Here is a 23,413-nt window from a genome sequence, read left to right as displayed (position 1 = left end):
TATCTACTGCTATCTCCCCTTACAGCCACAAAAAAACAGAAAGTGAGGGCAAATCATCTCTGGCAAGGACCCATACAGCAATACAGTGATTTCAATCACTTCCCTATTCTACCTAGAGCTGAAATTCTTTGATTAAAGGAAGGATCACACTTGTACCTGAACTAAACACAGGTGATGCCTCATGATTTTCTGTGATTTTTTTTTTTTTTTTTACACAGTAGCCAATAATCATCAATGAGGAATCACATGCGCTGTGCAAACAATCGTGCAAGTTGTATTTTTTTAAAGCTATACACAATCGCACAGGGTTCCAGAAAATGCAGCAGGCCCCTGGGAAAGGCATTACTTGTGTTTGTATTGGGAAAAACATCTGCATCTCTAAAACTTTAATTTTCCCTACACCATACTTTATGGAGTACTTACATAATGTGCATTTTCTAAACTGTAATTGTGAAACTATAACTAAAAAGGCTTACACAAAGATGAAAACCTATAGCATATACAGTGTGAAGAACTTCCAGATCATCTACACCGGAAACGTGCTTCTGCAATATATGCAGTATTATCTTGGCAGGGAATGTAGGGACACCACCACAGTAAAATAATTAAAAAGTGTATTAAATCGACCCAAACAGCCCCCCCCCCTGTACAAGTCATGCAGTGTGGCGGCACGAGCAGCGCGTACATCGCCTCATGCTGTCCACGTATCGCACATTCCTCCCATTGGCTGGGAGAGCGGCCCGCGGACAGCACGTAGCATGCAGCGGAGGCTTGTAGCCCCGGCCATCGCTGTACATCCCGCCGCACACTGCGGCAGCAGCCCCCCCCCCCGCCCATCACATGGCCAGCCAGCCAGCCAGCAAGTAACAAAGGGCGGCCCGATCTCCCCACACCCCGCGCTCTCCCACCATTACAGCCGAACCTCCACCGAATCCCCTTACCAGTCTTTGTTTTCTGATAACATTTCCCTGGCAGCCGGCTGAAAGGAAAGGGGGGAGGGGAGGTGGGCGGAAAGGAGCCTTTGGAGGTCGAATGGAAGGGAGGATAGGGGAAGGTGAGATGGGGACGGGAAGAAAGGGGAGAGAAAAGCAGATATGGCGTAATGTCAGCGCCTGGAATCTGGCCTGCTCAGTAATGCCGCCGACAGCCCAACGTCCAGCAAAAGGGCTATACTCAAACATGCTCCGCAGCCATCTTGGTGATTACCCAGCAGCCCCGGCGCGCACAGGGAGGAGAGGGGGCGGAGGAGGAAGGCTTCCACACGCAGCACAGCGAGTGGGGGAAGGAAAGGCTACATGATCAGGTTACAGCCACACAGCACACCAGCCACCAGCACTCCTGACACACAGACTTCCTGCTCCAACGCACACTGACTGCTACCACCAGTCCTAGCATCTTACTTGCCTATGTGTGTGCACACTGCCATACATACATGCACTGACGGTGTGGTACCATATTTTGCAACCTATCGGAATTACAAAAATGAGCAAAAGTCAAGCAATAGTCAAAATACAAGGAAACGAGGATCTATTTTCTCTGGGCAACCTTTTGCATTTTTGGTAAATTAGAATGTATACATTTTACTGTCAATTCAGTCACTGATGAAGTTTGCCATTATAGGTGGCCAGATACATGCCAATTGTATGTAGCTTGTAGGGATGAGCTTCTGAGTGCTCGATCAGCGTTTTATATGAAATGTCTACACCTGCCTTTCCTAACATTTTTACCCTGAAGGAACCACTTCACATAATTTTTGGATCTCGGGGAACCCCTGCATTAAAGGGACACAGGATTTATTTTATAGTAAGATTGATAATTAAAAGTGGGCGAAATTTAACACTTGTTTCCAGAAACATTCCATGTTTCTCCTTTATTGGATGGACACCCATTTCATGCGCTCCATCATTACACTCCCTTTAGTTGCCCGGTGTTTGGGTTTTCTCTTTACTCTTCATCTGCTGTACACACTAACTTCTAACATCCCATATGTTTATTAATCACCAATGTAATGTGTCATAACAATCCCATGGGCATTGCACCAGCGATGAACAGGTAGGAATGCTAGAATTCAGGATGGGCAGAAACTGAGTAAGGCCCGGTTCGCATTAGCGTTCCCTGTCCGGATTCGACGGGCCGGATCCGGACCGTATTCTGTACAAACGGAACGTACGTTCCGCATAGCAATGCAAAGGCTATGCGGACGTTCACACACGTCCGTTCCGTACAGTACGGAGCCGGACTGGATCCGGACTCCGGACACTTTTCCAACATGCGCTATTTTTCGGTCCGGATCATCCGGCCCACACACCCGGACCAGAGCCTGACTGCACCATCCGGAAATAGAAAGCAATGGGAAATGGAAGCACAGAACACACTGGCTACAAACATCTGACGTTCTACCCCACTTCCTATGCGTATTCTAGCGGCAATTTTGGATGGGGACACATGGGAAGCATTTTGGAGTGGAGCAGCAGTGACTTTAACGTGCTGGAGCTGTTTGGCAGTATGTCGGAGGTGGAGGTGAGGCCTAAACAGCAGAGGACCTGATTCCACAGGTGCACCTTCTGCTGACCTCCCAGACCCCAACATTTTTATTTATTTGTACTCTCTTTTGCCAAACGGATCCGGATCACAGCCTGATGTACACCTGATGCAACCTGACCGGATCCGGTCCGTTCGCAGAGGAACGCAAGTGTGTACGGGGCCTAAAGAGGACATTGAGAAGCTGGGGACATAATTTTGAAACTTGCTCAACCTGCAAGCTGAGGCAGCTTACCTCGAAGGGGAAAAATGCCAGGGAACCCCTGCAAAGTCCTCAAGGAATCCTTGGGTTCCAGGGAACCCTGGTTGAGAAAGACTAGTCTACACCACACATGTCAAACTCCAGCCCATGGGGGAAATCTGACCCTCAGCGCCATCAGATTTTGCCCTTAGGTAGTTTCCCACTTTGCATGATGTTTAGCCCACTCTAGACCACCAGGGAAGCCATATGGGGAGGGGGAAAGTACTAGATGCCAGGGATCTGTATAGGAGAGGGTCACTAAACACCAAAAAACTGTATAGGGGAGGAAGGAACACTAAACATCAGGGAATTATATGGATAAGGGAGGAAGGACCACTAAACATCAGGGAACTGTACAGGTTATGGAGGAGGGCTATTGGACCCTGGTGCTATTGGACCTTTATAAGGGAGAAACATTGAGGGCAGCCCAGGATTTGGTCCCAGAGCTCAATTTTGTCCCACATTGGGCTCTATTCACTAAGAGGCAAAAACACAGCAAAATTTTACCGCTATATTTCCGCCAGCGGTAAACTCCGCATTTTTTCCACATTCACTAATATTTTCCGCATGCAGGAAAAAAGATGCGGAAACAAGCCATTATTCATGCAGGAATCATGCGGTAAAAAGGTCGCATGAAAAAGTGTCCAGCAAGCACAGCCCTTAAGCCTCCAGACTTCATTAAAGTCAATGGGATGCGGAATATATCACCTATTTGTAGGTGATTAAAAAAAAATAAATCGGTAAATAACGACGAAATGATGCGCCTGAACATTGAGAATTGATCTTTTATTGCGGAAAATACCGACTTTTGCGGAAATTTTTCCACATGAATCCCGCACTTTTTCCGCATGCGGAAAAAACATGCGGAACATTTTGAGAATATCAACTTCACGGTGTTTTGGTCGCAAACTTCCCGCATGTACTTTACTGCATGCGGGAAGTCTTTGAGAATAGAGCCCTTTGTATTTGAGTTTTACACCCCCTGGTCTATACCTATGGGCCATGGCGTGAAGTTTAACACCTCTGGCCTCCACATTCCACATCACTCCAATGCTTCCTTCTTCCTGCTTTGAAGGAGGAAGTATCAGAGTATTGGAATGCAATATAGAACACAGCAGCCAGAGGCGGCGATATGGTGAGTTAGGGAGCAATCACACTGATACATTTCAGAAGCATTTTGCCGCAGTGCAAAAACACATGAAATGATTTTCTATGGAGCTGCTGTGTTTAAAGGCAGGATCAGCAATTCTTAATAGTATTCAAAATAGGATTGACCCTGCACAACATTTCCGTCAAAAACGTATACAATTCCTCATTGCAGTAACTGTGCTAGTCTAGGGATCCCTCACAGGTAACAGTTCTCCAATCATAGCACCCTCTACAGCACACAGCATTGAGATTGCTAGGTTTCAGGTTGTAGTAAGCTATGCCCACATTATTTGGACAGTTGGAGAGGGTGCTGTTCACCCATTCACATTTGCAGAATTTCCCCATGAGGTTTCCTGCTGGGTCCCCTAAACTAGACTAGTTAATAAAAAAAAATGCATGCATGAAATCATAGACAAAATGCACATAGCATGCAACCAAACACTTGTGGGGAATGTCTGCGGTTCACTGTTCCCTACCGCCCTCCTCCACCGTAGAACATTTGGTTCATACAAAACTGATCGAAGCACATCCCTCGTAGCTTAGAATTGAGCCATCAAAATGGACAGAAAGTGCACTTGGTTGTTCCAATTCCAAGCTGCATATTATTTGCATGAAAGTCAGAAATATTTGCATTGCACTGATCAGATCTACAGGTGACCATTAACTGTAGAATTCTTAGAGAATGAGTGTATTGAAAGACAGAAGCAATGGTGGGCCCAATTGATCCTGAACCAATAGTTATTAATTAATGGTTAACCAATTAATGGTTTCATTAAAGAGACTCTGAAGCGAGAATAAATCTCGCTTCAGAGCTCATAGTTAGCAGGGGCACAACCCCTGCTAAAAACCGCCGGTATAGCGCCGCTAAACGGGGGTCCCTTCACCCCCAAACCCCCCACTGCGACACTTGGTCGCAGACTTGGTCGCTCCTGGAGGCAGGGCTAACAGCTGCAGCCCTGCCTCCAGTCGCGTCTGTCAGTGGCGCATCGCCGCCTCTCCCTCGCCCCTCTCAGTGAAGGAAGACAGAGGGGCGGGGGAGAGGCGGAGATACGTGCTGACAGACGCGCGTGGGGCAGGGCTGCGGCAGTTAGCCCTGCCCCAACCAGGAAGCGCTCCCCTGCATTACGGAGGGGATTTGGGGGATCAGGGACCCCTGTTTAGCCGTGGGATAGCGGCGGTTTAGCAGGGGCACACGTGCCCCTGCTATCTATGAGGTCTGAAGCGAGATTTATTCTCGCTTCAGACTCTCTTTAAAGAGATTGATCAGCATGGTGGATTTTTTCATAGACACAATTTTAACTTCTTCAGATATCTGGACTAGTTTGGATTATTTAATTCTGTGGATTAATTAAAGACAATTTTTGCTTTTGATCTAAGGATCCTTTCACACTACAACTGTTCTCTTGCGGTGGAACAGACAACCACACTGAAACATGATGCAATTATATTTCAATGGCACTTTCACATAGGTGCACTTACGCTGCGGCAATTTCTGACAGAATAACATACAGCATGTAGTACATTACCGGGTGACACGTGGTGCAAGCGAGAAGTCTATGGACAGTATACTGCACTGTACAAATCGCATTGCAGCGAGACTGATGTCACTTTACACCACTGTTGCAATCCTTTTTGCCAGGACGGGCAATGCAACATATGAGTAGCTTAAATGAGCCTATTGCAAATGCAACTGCTACAAATAGCAGCGTTAATAGGCACTTTACTAGTGATCCCTCACCCCCAAAATGCCCGACCAATTCCCTTCATTTCTGGGCGGCTTATTCTATCAAATATAAATTGAATTGATAGTAGGGTAGTAACCTGATGAAGGGGGAGGGCTCCGATACCCATAGTGACATCATTCCTCCCTAGCGTGGTTTAGTGGTAGGAATTTTGGGATAGCTACAGCTGTGTATATTATTGTGGGACCGCTGACCATGGTTCTTCACTCCAGCCATAGCCACACAGCCTACACTTATCACTTTCCACTAGGAGCAGTAAGGGTATATTATTGTGTCTTTGTAACTTAAGTATGTAATTGAGGCCCCTTTTACACTAGTAGGATAAACTTTCTTTGCGTTACACTATTTTGCCTTTAAGGGGCCACAAAAGCAATGAAAGTATATGGAGACACACTTACTGCGGTTCCTTGCGGTGCGCCGGAAGTCTCCGAGCTGGTGCAAAGGCAATATCGCGTTAAACCAAGCACTGGACTTAAAGGACAACTGAAGCGAGAAGTATGTGGAGGCTGCCATATTTATTTCCTTATAAGCAATACCAGTTGCCTGGCTGTCCTGCTTTTAGCCATAGCCCCTGAACAAGCATGCAGCAGATCAGGCGTTTCTGACATTATTGTCAGATCTGATAAGATTAGCTGCATGCTTGTTTCTGGTGTGATTCAGCAACTATTAGGCCTAGTGCACACCAGAGCGTTTCGGCTGCGGTTTGCGATCCGCTGGTGGGTGCGGATCCGCTTGGGTAATGTATTTCAATGGACTGGTGCACACCAGAGTGGGAGGCGTTTTGCAGAAACGCATACTCCCAGGCTGCTGCAGATTTTGGATTGCGGATGCGTTTCTGCCTCAATGTTAAGTATAGGAAAAACGCAAACCGCTCTTAAAAACGGCACTTCAGAGCGGTTTGCCAGGCGTTTGTTACAGTAGCTGTTCAGTAACAGCTTTACTGTAACAATACATGAAATCTACTACACCAAAAACGCTTCACAAAACCGCAAAATGCTAGCTGAAACGCTACAGAAAAAGCGTTTTAAAATCTGCTAGCATTTTGCGGATCTGCTAGCGGTTTTTGGTGTGCACCAGGCCTTATAGCCAAATAGATCAGCAGGACAGCCAGGCAGCTGGTATTGTTTAAAAGGAGATAAATATGGCAGCTATCATATAACTCTCTCTTCAGTTCCCCTTTAATGCAAAGTGCTTGGGGTAATGGTGGTCCATGGGCAAAGCACGTAGTGTCAACGACGGATCGCGGTGCTCATGGGCAGACTGACAGGAATCCCAGTGACTAACTTCCCTCCCAGCAGGGAGTACTTCAAGGAGCAGGGGCGTCGCCACGTCTCATCGGCACACTCTGCCCCAGGGTCAGGTGTTTGCCATTGTAAAGCTGGCCTAAACGTTTTCCCCTCACAGGTTTGCTTTAATGCTGCGGATACACGATGCGTTTCTGCCGTACAATTCTCTTATCTTTCGCTCGTTTTGCTTATCTTTTTCCAATCACTTCTATCAGAAATCGAGCGGCAAAACGATCGAACGCGAGATCTGACATGTCGGAAATTATCTATCAAACCCATCTATCTGCTGCAGAAACGCATCGTATATTCCCAGCATGAGGCCAATATCACATAATGCCGGGCATACACGGCACATTTCTGGATGTAATTATGTGCTGGATCGAGCCGCTGGCTCGATGTGGGCGCATCGATTCCCGCTCGTCCCCGCCGGCGCTCCTTATCAGCTGCTCGATTCCCCGCTATTGTCCGCCGGCGGGGAATCTATCCGGCAGATCATCAGACCTGTCGGATATTATCAATCGAGCCCATCAGCGGCTCGATTGCTAAGGAAAGAAAGTGCCGTGCATTAGAGAGACTTAACAATGGGCCAGATTTATCAAAGCATTACTGATTGTTTTTTCTTAAAAACAGTTCTAAGCAGCAGAGGGAACTGTTCTGTATGATAAGAAAATTCTCAATTCCTAGTTAATAGCAACAGTTCAGCACAAATTTCTAGAACTGCACTACAGTTAAGAAAAGTGCAAATCCATTCCAAAACTGCCACAGAATAGGAAGTGCTTAATAGCACTTCTACAAATTATGCAGTGTGCAGGCTAGGCCGGAACCCCGTGAAGCTGTTCTGTGCTTAACCCTTCTAGTGCTGGGCATTGATGCAATACAGCAGATGTATTGGTTACCTCATCAACAGCAATTTCTCTCACGCACTGCCCTGTCCTAAGGGCCCATTCACACTAGAAGCGCTTTTCTGAGCGTTTTGCGATTCATTAGCGTTTTTGAAATCGCTCCTATTCACTTTCATTAAAATTGCGGTAAAAATTAGGGAAAAATCACAGCGATATCGTGATTGTGTACGCGAAAATCACTGCGATTTTTTTTCCACAATTTTAATGAAAGTGGACGAAAAGTGAATTAAACGCAAATCAATCGCAAAACGCTCAAAAGCGCTTCTAGTGTGAATGGGCCCTAACTCCTCCTTTTCCTAACAGTTTAAAGGAGTTATCAGCCAAAACATGCTGCCCCACGATATACTTACCCAGGGCTTCCTCCAGTCCCTTGCAGCTGACATTTCCCTCGCAGCCTCTCCGCTCGCAGCAAGGGGCTGGAGAAAGCCCAGAGTAAGTATATCATGGGGCAGCATATTTTGGCTGACAACTCCTTTCACCTCTTGGCGACCGCGTCACGCTGATGGGCCGTGAACGCCGCCCAGCCCCAGGACCGCCTAACGACGATTGGTGTGCAGTCCTGGGGGCATGTTTTGCAGGAGACCACGTGCACATCTCCGCTTGAATGAAGGCGCTCTGAAATATTTTTACAGCTCTGCAATCTAAGGCAGCGCTGTACTGGGGACAGCCGTGTGACACGGCTGTCCATCTGGTAGGCTCGGGGGTGATCCGCTGTCATAGGCTGAAGCCTATGACAGCCGATCACAGTGACTGGCTGTCATAGAGCTCTGTTGGTGGGCAGAAAAGAGGGGGGGGGGGAGGGGGAATCACTTGTGTCCTGAGTTGTACGACCCTGCAGCGAGACCTTAAAGCTGCAGTGGCCTATTTTGTGAAAAATGGCCTGGTCTTTAGGGGGGTTTAAGCCCATGGACCTTAAGTGGTTAAGAAGGAAACTGCACTATTTAGTTATTTCTTAAGATGCCTGAGACAGTTCTGCACGGATTTCTTAAAACCTACCAATATTTTGTCTCAGACACTCTTGATAAATGTCCCCCCTATGTGTTTAAGGCCTGGAACCCACTAGCAGTATGTTACTAAGCCATTTCTTAGCGCTTGTGATTTGAAAAGCTCTTGCTAATGTAATCCTATGGGTGTGATCCCACTAGAGGGATGCAATTTTATAAAAATCCCCCATAGCATTGCATTAGCAAGAGATTTTCAAATCACCAGCACTTAGAAAAGGCTACTAGTGGGTTTAGGCCACAGGTTTTTATTGTGGTCCCAGTGCAGTTTTTAACATGTATGGCACAGTAGAGTTGCAGCAACAACTTGCTCTACTGTAGCATGGTTGTAAAGGTGTAACTAAAATGTGACCTTATGAGACAAACTGATACACAGTACTGTCTTACCAAGAACGTGCCTGCTTCTCCTTACCTTTTTCACTGTGAGGGTTAATAAACTAGTGCTTTATCTATGCAAACGAGACAGCCATAGACCTCTTTCACACAGGTTGATGGCAGCAAATTCTCCACCTGTAAGCTGCTGCACAGGCTGGGAGGCATGCTAGTGCTTGACATGGAGGGATGGAGAGATGCCCCCCATGGTGTCATATCTAATGGTATGGTCGTACTCAAATGCACCACTTCATATATTATTTTTTATTTTGTGCTGCTGTGTAACGCCATCGTGTGTCAAAAGCGGACATACACGCATGGTGTTACAAATGTTGCCTTTTGGCTGCTTGTAATTGCAGTGGCAGCTCACCTGAAAAGTGAATAGAAACTAAAACACTTGTATTTGGCTGAACAAACACTGCTGATAGTTGGATAGTGTTGAGAAGATGGGAAAATACAAGGGTAATTTTTTTCTCTTTTGTGGGCGCTCAATATATCAGGTATACATCACACTTAAAATGTAACCCTTAAACGGATTAAAAAAACAAAATAGACCGAAAACAAAACATGAGACTCCAAGAAAGATCCATGTACTATTTAGGCAACTTTCAGCAGCAATGATGAAAAGTCGCATCGCACATTTGGAGTGCAATGTGAAACATACAATAGTTTCCGCATCGCCCTTGACAACTTAAATTAAACACCGGGGTGTAGATTTGTGCATCCAGTGTTTGCAATGCCATCGTGCCCGTGGGCACCTGTCACTGCCTGTTAAGGGTACTTTTCCAGGAGCAGTTGACAGACAGTGAAAAGACGCTCAACGTATTATTATTATTATTGTTTATTCTTTAATTGATGTTTAAATTATGTGTGTAATTTTACTTTTGGGCAACTAGATGGCGCTGCAAACACTCCTGTTTTACAAGTGTTGACTTTTTTTTTTAAAGAGAACCCGAGGTGGGTTCTAAAAATCCTATTAGCACACAGAGGCTGGGTCTGCATATAATACCCAGCCTCTGTTGCTATACTGTTTCCCCCCAGGCCCCCCCTGCGCTCTGCTATCCCCCATAAATCACACATTCATGCTAGCGACACGCAGCGTGTCAATAGCCGGCTGTTTTCATCTACACTGTCACTCTCGCCGCTCCTCCGCCTCCTATATCTCAGCTCCCCGCCTGTGTCCCTTCCCTCCAATCAGCGGGGAGGGAAGGGACGCAGGCGGGGAGCGGCGACATAGGAGACGGGGAGCGGCGACATAGGAGACGGGGAGCGGCGACATAGGAGACGGGGAGCGGCGAGAGTGACAGTGGAGATGTCCAAGCTGTTCTAAAGCATCCTAGTTACCCTGATTAATTGGGAACAGCTGTTTAATCAATTCAACAGGTGAAAAACAGCAGCTCTCTGCAGTTGGTTTGTGGACAGTCATGACTAAGACAAAGAAGCTTAGTGAGGACCTGCAGCTGCGCATTGTGGCTGCTTATAAGTCAGGAAAGGGCTACAAGACCATTTCAAAAATGTTTTCCAGTTCCAGTGGCTACAGTGCAAAGTATTAAAAAATACAAGATGTTCTGCACTGTGGAAAATCTCAGAGGACGTGGTCGTAAACCAAAAGTGACACCTGTGCTGGGCAGGAGGATAGTGAGAGAGGTGATAAAGAATCCAAGGATCAACACCAAGGCCATTCTGGGCTCTGCTGGTGGCAATGTCTCAAGGCAGACAATCCAACGGACACTGCACACTGCTGGGTTCCACTGGGGCAGAAAAAAAAAGGGTACACCACTTCTTCAGATAAGACACACAAAAGCTTGCTTGGCCTTTGCAAATGCTCAACTAGACAAAGAAGACGACTTCTGGTCTTCTGTGAAACAAAAATTGATTTTTTTTGGTCACAATGATGTTTCCTTCATTTGGCGTAAACAAGGAGAAGCCTTCAACCCAAAGAACACTATCCCCACTGTCAAACGTGGTGGTAGGAAACTAATGCTTTGGGGTTGTTTATTCAGCCAATGAACCAGGGAACCTAATCACAGTAAACTGCACCATGAAAAAAAAGAGCAATACATGAGGATTCTCAATGACAACATAAGGTAGTCTGCAGAGAAACTTGGCCTTGGGCACCAGTGGACATTTCAGCATGACTATGACCCAAAACACAGCAAAAGTGGTGAAGAAATGGTTAGCAGACAACAACATTAACGTTTTGGAGTGGCCCAGCCAGAGTCCCGAGTTGAATTCAAGTGAGAATTTGTGGAGGGAGCTAAAGATCAGGGCGATGGCAAGAAGACCCACCAACCTGAAAGATTTGGAGCTCTTTGCTAAATATAAATGTGTCTGTGGAGACATGCAAAAAGCTGGTCTGTAATTATAGGAAGCATTTGATTGTTGTAATAGCTAATTAAGGCTTTTCTATTGATTATTGAGAAGGGTATGAATAATTTTGGACCGGACACTTTTTGCTCAAGTGTAAATAAAAGCTGAGAATTTTTTTTCCCCCCCACAACAATGCCTCTTGTACATTGACTTATCTTTTGGGAGACACCTACGGTATGTCATTTCCCATCAAAAAGTACTTGCTGGTTGAATAAAAGTCAATATTTGCCAGGGCTAAGAAAAATTATGGGCAGCACTGAATATTAGTTATTTTTGAAAATAAGTGTAACTAATAGATAAAGCGTAAACAAACACAAAACAGAAAACAAACTTAATTTCCAAATAAAATGTTCTACATTGTACTAGTAGGGACATTATTTAAATGTTGAAATAACTAAGAAATAAAATGTGTGGGTTTTATCTACAGTACTACTTTTTATTTTCAAACTATAATGACTGAAAACAAATAATGACTTGGATGTGTAGGAAATAAAATAATTCTTAGCAAAAAGTACCAGACAAAGAAAGCCTAGTTTGCCCAGTAAAAAACAAGATATAGCTCAGTAAGGTGTGATAAGTATTGCTCAAGTTATAGGTGAAAATTGCTATAGTTTTTGAAGCGAAATTAGAAATCCAAGCCATACTTACCTATGGAAAGGGAAGGCTTTGGGTCAAATAGAGCCTTCCCTTTCTTTGTCATGGTCCCTGCATTCCAGCGCTGTCATCCCCATTAGCAGTATTCGACCAATGGGTCAAATACTGCTCTAAGCCGTCGCTGGAGGCTTTGGGAGTGAGTGCTCCCAAAGATGGGTGGCTCTACATTGCGCATGTGCGAGCACACACACACGAGCCTTCCGAAGCCTCCCGTGGAGGCAAATTAAATCGGGAGTGAGAGCGATGGGAATGGGAGGACCCAGAGCCTTCCCTCTCCATAGGCGAGTATCTGTTTTTTTCACTTCAGATTTGCTTTAGCGGATCCGAGATGAAAACCTAACTATAACAAGTAACATGTCTATATATCTTATCTAAAGTTTAGATAGTTTACACAGCAAATCTAGCTGCAAACAGCTTCAATAGTTTGATTATTTATTCCTGTGATACAATGAGGGCAACCATGTTCTGTTTGTCACAGGCTGAGGGCTGGAGATGCTATCAGCTTACCTGTGTGTAATGTGACAAATTCAGTCCCCTCTCCTCCTCCCCTCTGCCTCTGAAATCTCTGGCTAGTAACCTCCTCCTCCTGCCCCAGACTGAGCTCCCATAAGCCCTTACTACAGTGCCAAGACACTCTGAAAAGCTGTGGGTGAGGCTTGTTTAGTTTATAGGGAATTAGAGAATTAAAACTAAACAAAAAAAAAGTATTTGGCTTTAGGAATGCCCTATAAACTATTTGAAAGGAACACAATGATGCAATGAGTAAAAGTTTATCTCGGGTCCACTTTAAGGGGAAATAACCTGTGGTTGGGAAGTGGTTAAAGTATGCTTCACCCACACTGTAAAATGTGCACACTGGACCTTACTCAATTTTTTTCTGAAGTACTCTCCTAGGTGATATTTTCATACCTTATCAACAAAATGCCCAGGGCCGGTTCTAGACTTTTTGCTGCCCGAAGCAAACGTGTGAGGATGTGCCATGAAAATGCCTACTTTTTGGTACTTTCAATAGCATTGTTCTAAAAAGTGATTTTAAATAGGAGACAAAAAAATTATCTCCTGGTGGAAACATTGGAGAAAAAGTGAAATTGAATAAGGGCCCTGGACTGGTAAACATGCAGTATGCTGTCTATTATTCCAACAGAAACCGCCACACTACCATTGATATGAATGTACCATAGAAATATACCGGTAATTGCATTGCCATTATATTGTCCATTACAATGGAATGCAACAGATGCAATGTGAAATGAGCTTTATGCTACACATACATTGAAAATATACCTGACATTATTAGATAAATATAGGTACAAAAAGTACTGAGCCAGCATTCATATTTGTCCTATGCAAAAACGCATACAATATTTTACATATGCTTTGTGGTGTTTTGTGTTTATTTTTAGCAAGCTTTTTTAAGTGATTTCCAGTGCTTTTTTGTGCTATTGTATATTTTCTAGAATAGATTTTTGGTGAAATTTGCATAGGGAGAAAAAGATAAAGTTATCGGACCAGGCAGCACCTGACATATGATTGCAGAAACGGCTTGCCCCTGCCAACACATTTATGTATTATGTGAAACCAATGTCTGTAAGATAGTGGTAGTGTAGTTGGTGGAAGCTCCTGTTGCAGCCATTAATAGTCAGCTGCTGCTTGGTTTTAAACACTACACCACTAGGGTTTTTCTCCCTTAAAAACCAGAGCAATTTTCACATTTCATGCTCCTCCCATTCATTCACCAATAATTTTATCGCTACTTATCACAGCTAAATGATATATACATTGGTTTTTCGCCCCATATTAGGATTTCTTTGGGTGGTACTGTTTTGCTAAGAATTGTGTAATTTTATATGCATTTTAAAAGGGAATAAGAAGAAATTCATTATTTCTTAGTCTTCAGCTATTATAGTTGTAAAACAAAAAACGTGCTACTATAGATTTTTTTTTTTGCCCATTTGTCACGGTACAACCTGTAACCACTTCCCTACCACAGGTTTTTTTTCCACTTCAAGACCAGAGCAAATTTTCACATAACGCTCCTCCCATTAATTTGCCGTTATGACTACTTATCACACTGAAACCATTTATATATTATTTCTTGCGGGACAAACTAGGCTTTCTTAGGGCAGTGCTTTTTGCTAAGAATTATTTTATTATATATGCATTTTACAGGGAAGAAAAAAAATTGCAAAAATGCATAATTTTTCAGCTTTCAGCCATTGTAGTGTAAAAATAAAATGTGCTATTGTAGATAAAACAGACATTTTATTTGCCCTTTTGTCCCGGTTATTAAAATGTTTAACCACTTAAGGATTCGTCGTACGCTTAACTACGCCCCTGAATCCTGAAGTGGATTGCAAACAGTTCACGGAGGGTGTCTCCGTGAACACCCTGCGAGCCTCCGATCGTGGCTCGCAGGGTAAATGTAAACACACGGGGAAGATCTTCCCCGGTGTTTACATATATACGGCGCTGCTGCGCAGCAGCGCCGTGGCGGAGATCGGCGATCCCCGGGCTCTGATTGGCCGGGGACCGCCGGCACCTGATAGGCTGAAGCCTATCCTATCCGGCGCAGGACGGAATTCCGTCCTGCGCCGCTCACAGGGGGAGGTAGAGGGAGGGAAGGGGAAGGCGGCCAGGAAGCGCTGCGGAGGGGGGCTTTGAAGAGAGCCCCCCCCGCAAGCGCAAGCAGCCGGCGGCGATCAGACCCCCCCAGCAGGACATCCCCCTAGTGGGGAAAAAAGGGGGGAAGTCTGATCGGCCTGGCTGCTAGCTGATCGGTGCTGCGGGCTGGAGAGCCCACGCAGCACCGATCAGCAAAACCACCCGGTATCCGGAAGTGGTTAAATTGCGTCCCTAGTACAATGTATGGCTATATTTTATTTGGAAATAAAGGTGTATTTTTTTCAGTTTAGTGTTTTTTTCCTTATACTATAAAAATAATTATAAGCTTTTATTTACAGTAATATACACTCATAACATCCATGTTTAAAAATTACCTAAGGTAACTATTTATGTAGTTTTTTTAATGTCTTTTTTTTTAACAAGTTTTAGTTTGGCAACTATGGGGTAGGGGTGGAAGGGGTTAAAAAATAAATATTTAATAAAAGTTTGAATATAAAAGTGTCATGGTATATTTGGGTGTACTTGGCTGTATTTTACTTTTTGGCCACAAGATGGCACTACGCTTAGTTCATTGTCTGCTGCTCACAGCAGATATGAATGAAAATGTTGGTAACAGTTTTACCTTGGGGTTATGAATGAGAGATGCATCGCTCTCCCATTCATAATGGAACAGTGATCAGGGCTGAGAAAAGATGATTTTCATGCCTCAATCACGGAAGAACAGGGATGCAGCGATGGCGAACGGAAGCGGCGTGGGAATCGCGATTGGCAGCGGTAAGTAAACAGTGCGTGTGTGTGTGTATATATATATGTGTATATATATATGTATATACATATATATATATATATATACACACTCCTGACCTGCTAGTGGTAAACACGGGCGTATATACAGTGGTGTGAAAAACTATTTGCCCCCTTCCCGATTTCTTATTCTTTTGCATGTTTGTCACACTTAAATGTTTCTGCTCATCAAAAACCGTTAACTATTAGTCAAAGATAACATAATTGAACACACAATGCAGTTTTAAATGACGATTTTTATTATTTAGTGGGAAAAAAAACTCCAAATCTACATGGCCCTGTGTGAAAAAGTGATTGCCCCCCTTGTTAAAAAATAACTTAACTGTCATGATCGCTGCTGCAGCAGGTATTGCTGGAAGTAGTAGTGCTGCAGCTCAGGTAGTTCTGATCTCTTTCCATGCAAGCTGCATAGCTTTGTCTGCCTTTCCCTGCTGTCAGCTTGTGACTGATTATCATTCACCTGTGTGGGAATCTGCATGTCTGCTCCCATTGGATGACCTCAGTATAAAGATCTGCTTCCTGCAGGACTCCTCGGGTTTTCATAGCTTCAGTTTAAGCCTGTCTTGCTGTCGCTTCAGCCCCCGATCGTGTTTCTTGTTCTAAAGATACTTTGCTGGTCTTTGCATCATATATTGGTTCATTGCCAATATATATGCATACCAGCACGTTTATTATTTTCCTTGTATTCGTGTTACGTTGATACATCAGTGTCGCTGATGTATACGTACACGAACTGTTTATATCCTGTGTGCAGTTAGTCAGCTTTCCAGCACGTTTTGGTAGGTTGCGCGTACCGTGATCACCCGTGCTGAGGTAGTTACCCTGCTCCTGGTTCTGTTTGTGGATTGCGTTCATCTCTGCGAAGAGATAACGAATCCTTCTGAATCCTGTTCTGTTACCGTTTGTGGATTGCGTTCATCTCTGCGAAGAGATAACGAATCCTTCTGAATCCTGTTCTGTTACCGTTTGTGGATTGCGTTCATCTCTGCAAAGAGATAACGAATCCTTCTGAATCCTGTTCTGTTACCATTTTTGGATTGCGTTCATCTCTGCGAAGAGATAGCGAATCCTTCTGAGTCCTGTTCCCTGTATTGCTCCAGTCTAAGTCAGTGTTCCTGCTTATGTCATATATCGGTTCATTGCCGATATATACATATGTTAGTCAGACGTTACAAATAGTTTCATTGATAGCTGTAATTGTAGTACGCTAGGAAAACATACTTATTGTATTTTTGTCTGTGTTACGTTCATCTATCTTGATCCTGCTATTTCCTGACTATCCTGTCCTGTCTTTGTGAGGCACGCCATCGCTGCAAACGCATTGGCTGCCTCATTCCAGTCTGTCTTGTTGTGGACGCTTGCTGTCACTAAGTAGCGGCTAGCTAGCAAGCGTTCATTCTGTCTACCTGTCCTGATCTCCTCAGTTCTGGTTTATGCGCTCAGCGCTACCTTGCGCTGAGACGTTATCGCAAAAGTATTGTTTGTGGCTGTCGGATCTGCACCGGCTCTGTGCGCCACAATCTCCTTTTGGAGTCAGTCCTCCCCTCCACTATACTAGGGATAGCCTGTTTCCTTGTGCTAGTGTGTGTACCTCCTCCACGTCAGCTCATGCGTTGCATGCTGACTGTGGAGAATACACCACCAAGCCTTACATTAACTTTGGTTTATCACACCTGAGTTCAATTTCTGTAGTCACCCCCAGGCCTGATTACTGCCACACCTGTTTCAATCAAGAAATCACTTAAATAGGAGCTATCTGACACAGAGTAGTAGACCAAAAGCACCTCAAAAGCTAGACATGCCAAGATCCCAAAAAATTTAGGAACAAATGAGAACAAAAGTACTGTAATTGAGATCTATCAGTCTGGTAAAGGTTATAAAGCCATTCCTAAAGCTTTGGGACTCCAGCGAACCACAGTGAGAGCCATTATCCACAAATGGCAAAAACATGGAACAGTGAGGAACCTTCCCAGGAGTGGCCGGCAGACTAAAATTACCCCAAGAGCGCAGAGAAAACTCATCCGAGAGGTCACAAAAGACCCCAGGACAACATCTAAAGAACTGCAGGCCTCACTTGCCTCAATTAAGGTCAGTGTTCACGACTCCACCATAAGAAAGAGACTGGGCAAAAACGGTCTGCATGGCAGATATCCAAGGCGCAAACCACTTTTAAGCAAAAAGAACATTAAGGCTCGTCTCAATTTTGCTTAAAAACATCTCAATGATTGCCAAGACTTTTGGGAAAATACCTTGTGGACCGACGAGACAAAAGTTGAACTTTTTGGAAGGTGCGTGTCCCGTTACATCTGGCGTAGAAGAAACACAGCATTTCAGCAAAAGAACATCATACCAACAGTAAATTATGGTGGTGGTAGTGTGATGGTCTGGGGTTGTTTTGCTGCTTTAGGACCTGGAAGGCTTGCTGTGATAGATGGAACCATGAATTCTACTGTCTACCAAAAAATCCTGAAGGAGAATGTCCAGCCATCTGTTCGTCAACTCAAGCTGTAGCGATCTTGGGTGCTGCAGCAGGACAATGACCCAAAACACACCAGCAAATCCACCTCTGAATGGCTGAAGAAAAACAAAATGAAGAACTTGGAGTGGTCTAGTCAAAGTCCTGACCTGAATCCTATTGAGATGTTGTGGCATGACCTTAAAAAGGCGGTTCATGCTAGAAAACCCTCAAATAAAGCTGAATTACAACAATTCTGCAAAGATGAGTGGGCCAAAATTCCTCCAGAGCGCTGTAAAAGACTCGTTGCAAGTTATCGCAAACGCTTGATTGCAGTTATTGCTGCTAAGGGTGGCCCAACCAGTTATTAGGTTCAGGGGGCAATTTCTTTTTCACACAGGGCCATGTAGGTTTTGAGTTTTTTTTCTCACTAAATAATAAAAACCATCATTTAAAACTGCATTTTGTGTTCAATTATGTTATCTTTGACTAATAGTTAACGGTTTTTGATGAGCAGAAACATTTAAGTGTGACAAACATGCAAAAGAATAAGAAATCAGGAAGGGGGCAAATAGTTTTTCACACCACTGTATATACGTACCAAAAATCCGGAACTGGTTAAATGATTTCCCTAGCACAATGTATGACAACAATATTTTATTTGGAAATAATGGTGTATTTTTTTTTTTTATAATAATACTATAATCGATATTTACAAGCCCTTATTTGCAAAAATAACGGTAATATACCCTCCTGACATACATATTAAAAAAAAAATCTGAGTCCCTAAGGTAACTATGTATATTTTTCTTTGTAAAGGCAGTCACTTTTACAAGTGTTTTATTTTGATAACTATGGGGAGCGGGAAAGAAGGGAGTTGATATCTAAGGGGGGGGGGGGGGGGTTATTTTTTTAAAATTTATTTTCTTGTATTTAACATGTTTTTACTTTTTGGCCACTAGAAATCCCCTATTGTGTGTATTGAACAGTACACAGGCAGTAATGTGTATGTGTGTATTTTGGAAGTAAAGTGTACAGTGCAACAGAATATGTTGGTGATTTATAAATCAATAATAATATGCGTGTATTCTTACTTTCATTTTGTGAATGACCACAGGCATCTCAATGATGCCGGTGATCATTCACTACGGGCACTTCCCATTCACTACTCTGCCGCAGGGGGTCATGGGTAACGCGCGCGATACTCCACTAGTAAACACAATGAACGTGCATCTACGCACCTGGTGGTGAAGTCCAGAGAGGCGTAGATGGTGGGGAAGAGGTGAATCACCACCTCACTGTCCTGTGATGGTTTTAGTTGCAGGTAGTGTTCCATTGCGATGAGAGTGCGTGGGACACTGCTCCCCCTTTGAAACGGGGTTGCCAAATCATCCCTTTTAAATATTCACACTTCAAAGTTAAGCAAGTTCTGGGACGACTGACAAATAAACAGTACCTAAACTGCATCTACCTGGCCACAATTATGTGTCATTAAAGGGACAAGTTGGCAACACTGCTTTTGAGACCTAGAACACCAGCCAGGTAATGCAGCCTCCAAATCACATAGCAAATGGGTTACTAAAATTTGGGTAAAACTCGAGAGAGGTTAGGTTGGGGCATGAGAGAGCCTGCAAATGGAGCTCCTGCGAACACGTAATTGCAATATTATGTTGAACCAATGCCTCTTTGCAGGATAGAGATAAATAATATAATAGATTTGCTCCTGCCATTGCTAGTACTGCAGACAATTACCATACTTTTAAAGAGAGCTGAGCTCCGCATAAAAATTAAATTTGGACTTACCTGTGGCTTCCACCAGCCCACCATAGCCCGAGAGGGCCCCCAGCATTCTTCTGACCCCTTCTGTCGTCCTGGCTCTGGTATTCCAGCAATTTTGGCTGAAGTCGCCCGTCTCGCATCATCATGCTGTCCGACTTAAGAGTCCTGCGCATGTGCGGTTCTCTAAAACTGAAACGCGCACACGCAGGACTCTTACGCAGGACTCTTACGCAGGCCTGATGATGCGCAGCGGCTTCAGCCAAAGTTTCCAGATTACCGAAGCCGGGACCAGGACCACAAAAGGGGTCAGGAGGACACTGGAAGACCTTGCGGGCTACGGTGGGTTGGAGGAAGCCCCATATGGTAAGCCCAAATTTCATTTTTATGTAGAGCTCAGGGTTCCTTTAAGTACCAGAAGGTCAGTACTGGTTGCCATTTTGGAAGGCAGGCATGTAGATCTTTATCACAGAGACAATGACAGAATATAGGGGATCCATTAAAGAAAAGCATGACAGTGGACCGGCAGCAGGTGAGCCTTGATGAGTTAAATAAATAACAAAGTATGTAGATTTAGACCCCTCTGTAGTCAGCTGTGAGCCAAGCTATTGGGATTATTCTCAGTATACAATTGTTACTATCTACCAAAACTCGTCCGAGGACGAACTGCTGAGCCGGCGATGGGTTCATGGACACTCATGGCTTATGTGGGAGGGCAGCGAAGACTAACCCATCTGGTCCACATCTGATAACAGAGGTGCGATTTGTGGGATACATTTTTTAAGAGATTTTATGTAGCCAATGATAGAAAGATGACAGAACTTGAGACGCTAATAATCCCAGCTTGCGTGGATATTAAAAGAGGACCCAAGGCAGATTAAATTAAAAGGAGATCCTTACCTAAGAAGAGGGAACCTCTGGAGGATTCCCACATCCTCCTGTAGACCACCAATGCTGCCCGGGACCTTCTATAAGATCGTGGCCATGCTCTTCACTGTGCATGACTGCAGCCGTGCAGTGTACATGGCTTACTGCGGCTTTGGCTTACTGCACAGTCGTAATCATGCAGATGTAGTACATCCAGTACATTCATGCTTCTACCCTACGAGCACTTAGGGAAATTTCTTTTTTCTTTAACCTCCTTGGCAGTAATCCAGAGCCTGGCTCGGGGTAGCTGCAGGGAGGTATGTGCAGCAGAGCAGTGTTTGTAATTCACCTCCCTCGGGATCTGTATGCTTGCTGCCCATCTTCTTCCAGTCCTCAGAGGCTCTCAATCCCTTGAGTGATATCCCCGTTTGTCATATGACGACAGATGGTGAATTCACCATAGGGGTAGAGCGCCACCTAGAAGACAGGAGGAAGAATTGCAGTGTTGGATCTTGGGGAGGTGAGTAATGTGCAGGGCGCTGCAGACTCTCTGCAGTAGGATTTTTTTTTCCTGCTTTTAGGGTCTAACATAAATCACATAAAAAAATGGTACCGCTTTTAGAACCTAAAATCCGGAAAGAAGCATGCTCCTAGGGAGGTTAATGAAATAGGTCCAATCAAAACCAGGAGTAGCATGTAAGCCGGAATCATTAGCACCTGGTTGATCATCTGTAGCTCAAACACACAGTGCATCACAGCTTGCAGTGTATGAGGTTGTGTAGCCATAGACCAGAGTGCCCATGCTGACCTCTGTCCACCCCTGAAAACACCTAAAATAAGCACATAAGCAAAACAGGACCAATGGAAGAATGCGACTTTGTTTGATGAATAAGATTTTATACGGCCTTGAAATTCCCCAGATCTCAGTCTAGTCTACCTTATGAGGGTGGAGCTAGAAAATAAAGTCCATTAAATGGAGGCCCCACCTCACAATTTAAAGATACTCTGTAACAAAAATTTCATCCTGTTTTCTACCATCCTAAAAGTTCCTAAACCTATTCTAATGTGCTCTGGCTTACTGCAGCACTTTCTACTATCACCGTCTCTGTAATAAATCAATGTATCTTTCCCCTGTCGGACTTGTCACCCTGTGTCTGGAAGACTGCCAACTCTTCTGTGTGAACTGCTATGCACGCCCCCCTCCAGGCCCCTCTATGCACACTCCCGTGTGTGTTACTTACATAAGCCAGCAGCGTCTCTGCTCTCTCATATCAGTGAGAGAGGAGAGCTAGATAAAAATCCTCCTCTGTTAGGCTGTGAAAGGAGCTGGCTGACACATACTGAGGAATTACAGACACGGACAGAGCTGTCTGCAAGAAGAAACAATCAGCCTCACAGCCTGTCACTCTTCAGTGGATGATAGCTGCAGGGGACAGAAGGTAAACGCACAAATGATCTTTTGAGATTCAAAAGGAAGGCTGTATACAGCCTGCTTGTGTATGGATGTATTTTCTATGTGTGGACATACTGTACATCAACCTACATCCTGTTTTGGTGGCCATTTTGTTTGTTTATAAACAAACTTTTTAAAACTGTTTGACTACTTTTAATGCGGCGGGGAGCGGCAAAATTGTGACATAGGGGAATAGGAAATGTCCCCTAACGTATGATTACTTTTGTGCGATTTTAACAATACAGATTCTCTTTAAACAAAAATCTCGCTGCCAGACACCACAAGACATCTTACTAGGCCTCGTAGGCTCCATAAAACCACAAGACCTCTTACTAGGTCTTGAAGGCTCCATACCGCAATGGGTCAGAGCGGTTTTGCTGGCACAAGGGGGGCCTACAAAATATTGGTCTGAAGATTTTAAGGCTTTAACTGATCAGTATATTCCCCTCTTAGGAGATTATCACAGTTGTACAATACCACAGGTAATAGAAGCCTTAACACAGGACCTATTAGGGCCCCCACATACTGTATATGCAGATATGAGAAACTTATCTTTCATTGTTACTTATAGTGATATGCTTACTGACCTGATATGCGGGATCCATGGATCTCAATGTTGTTCTTAGTAAATTACTGCATCCTTCCCATGAAGGATAAAACTGGACTGAGCAGACTGTCTCTTCCTTTTTTTATTTTGCCATTTACTCACCAGATCTGACTCAGATGGATTACTTTGTTTAGAGTGATGTTAAAACTCCTGCATACTCCATTAAACCATATTATATGAATGAGCCTAAAATGACACTGAAGTCAGTAAAACACTGCATGTCACAGCTAGGCCTCATACATTGCAATCAAATTGTAAAGTGGCTGTATGTGCCCACTGCCTCATGGTAGGACATGCAAATACAACAAGATGTAATCAAGTACTGAATTTATGAAACAAATGAGCAGCAGCTCAAGCACTGCAGAAATTCACAGAGGATCTCCTGAGAAACACCTAAAACAGCGCTCTGGGTATAGTAAACTAACCTTACAGGTCCCGGCAAAGGCATACATTTGAAATCGGTGCCAGGAGACTTGGGCGCAGGATACAGCCGGTATATGGCTGATCCTGCTGCTGCACAAGTCCAGGCCGCGTTAATTACTATTCCCCCTCCAGGCCACCATGGATGGTA

General features: G+C 44.3%; 1 protein-coding gene across 4 annotated transcripts in view; it reads right to left on the bottom strand.

Moving 5' to 3' along the window:
* Positions 1–23,413, bottom strand: part of ACIN1 (apoptotic chromatin condensation inducer 1) — a 135,444-nt gene that overhangs the window by 38,797 nt on the left and 73,234 nt on the right. The window contains exon 1 of one of the 4 annotated variants that reach the window (XM_068242000.1): positions 942–1,047. The exons of 2 other annotated variants lie outside the window; for them this stretch is intronic. In XM_068242000.1, the coding sequence (XP_068098101.1) occupies positions 942–964 (23 nt within the window). In that variant the 5' untranslated portion in view covers positions 965–1,047. Of the gene's footprint in view, positions 1–476; positions 582–941; positions 1,048–23,413 lie in introns of those variants that run through there. One more of the 4 variants, XM_068242009.1, reaches the window with a different exon arrangement.

This window comes from Hyperolius riggenbachi, chromosome 1 (assembly GCF_040937935.1).
Source record: "Hyperolius riggenbachi isolate aHypRig1 chromosome 1, aHypRig1.pri, whole genome shotgun sequence".
Classification (NCBI taxonomy): domain Eukaryota; kingdom Metazoa; phylum Chordata; class Amphibia; order Anura; family Hyperoliidae; genus Hyperolius; species Hyperolius riggenbachi.
The sequence above is the reverse complement of the archived record's forward strand: the minus strand, read 5'-3'. Positions and strand labels throughout refer to the sequence as shown.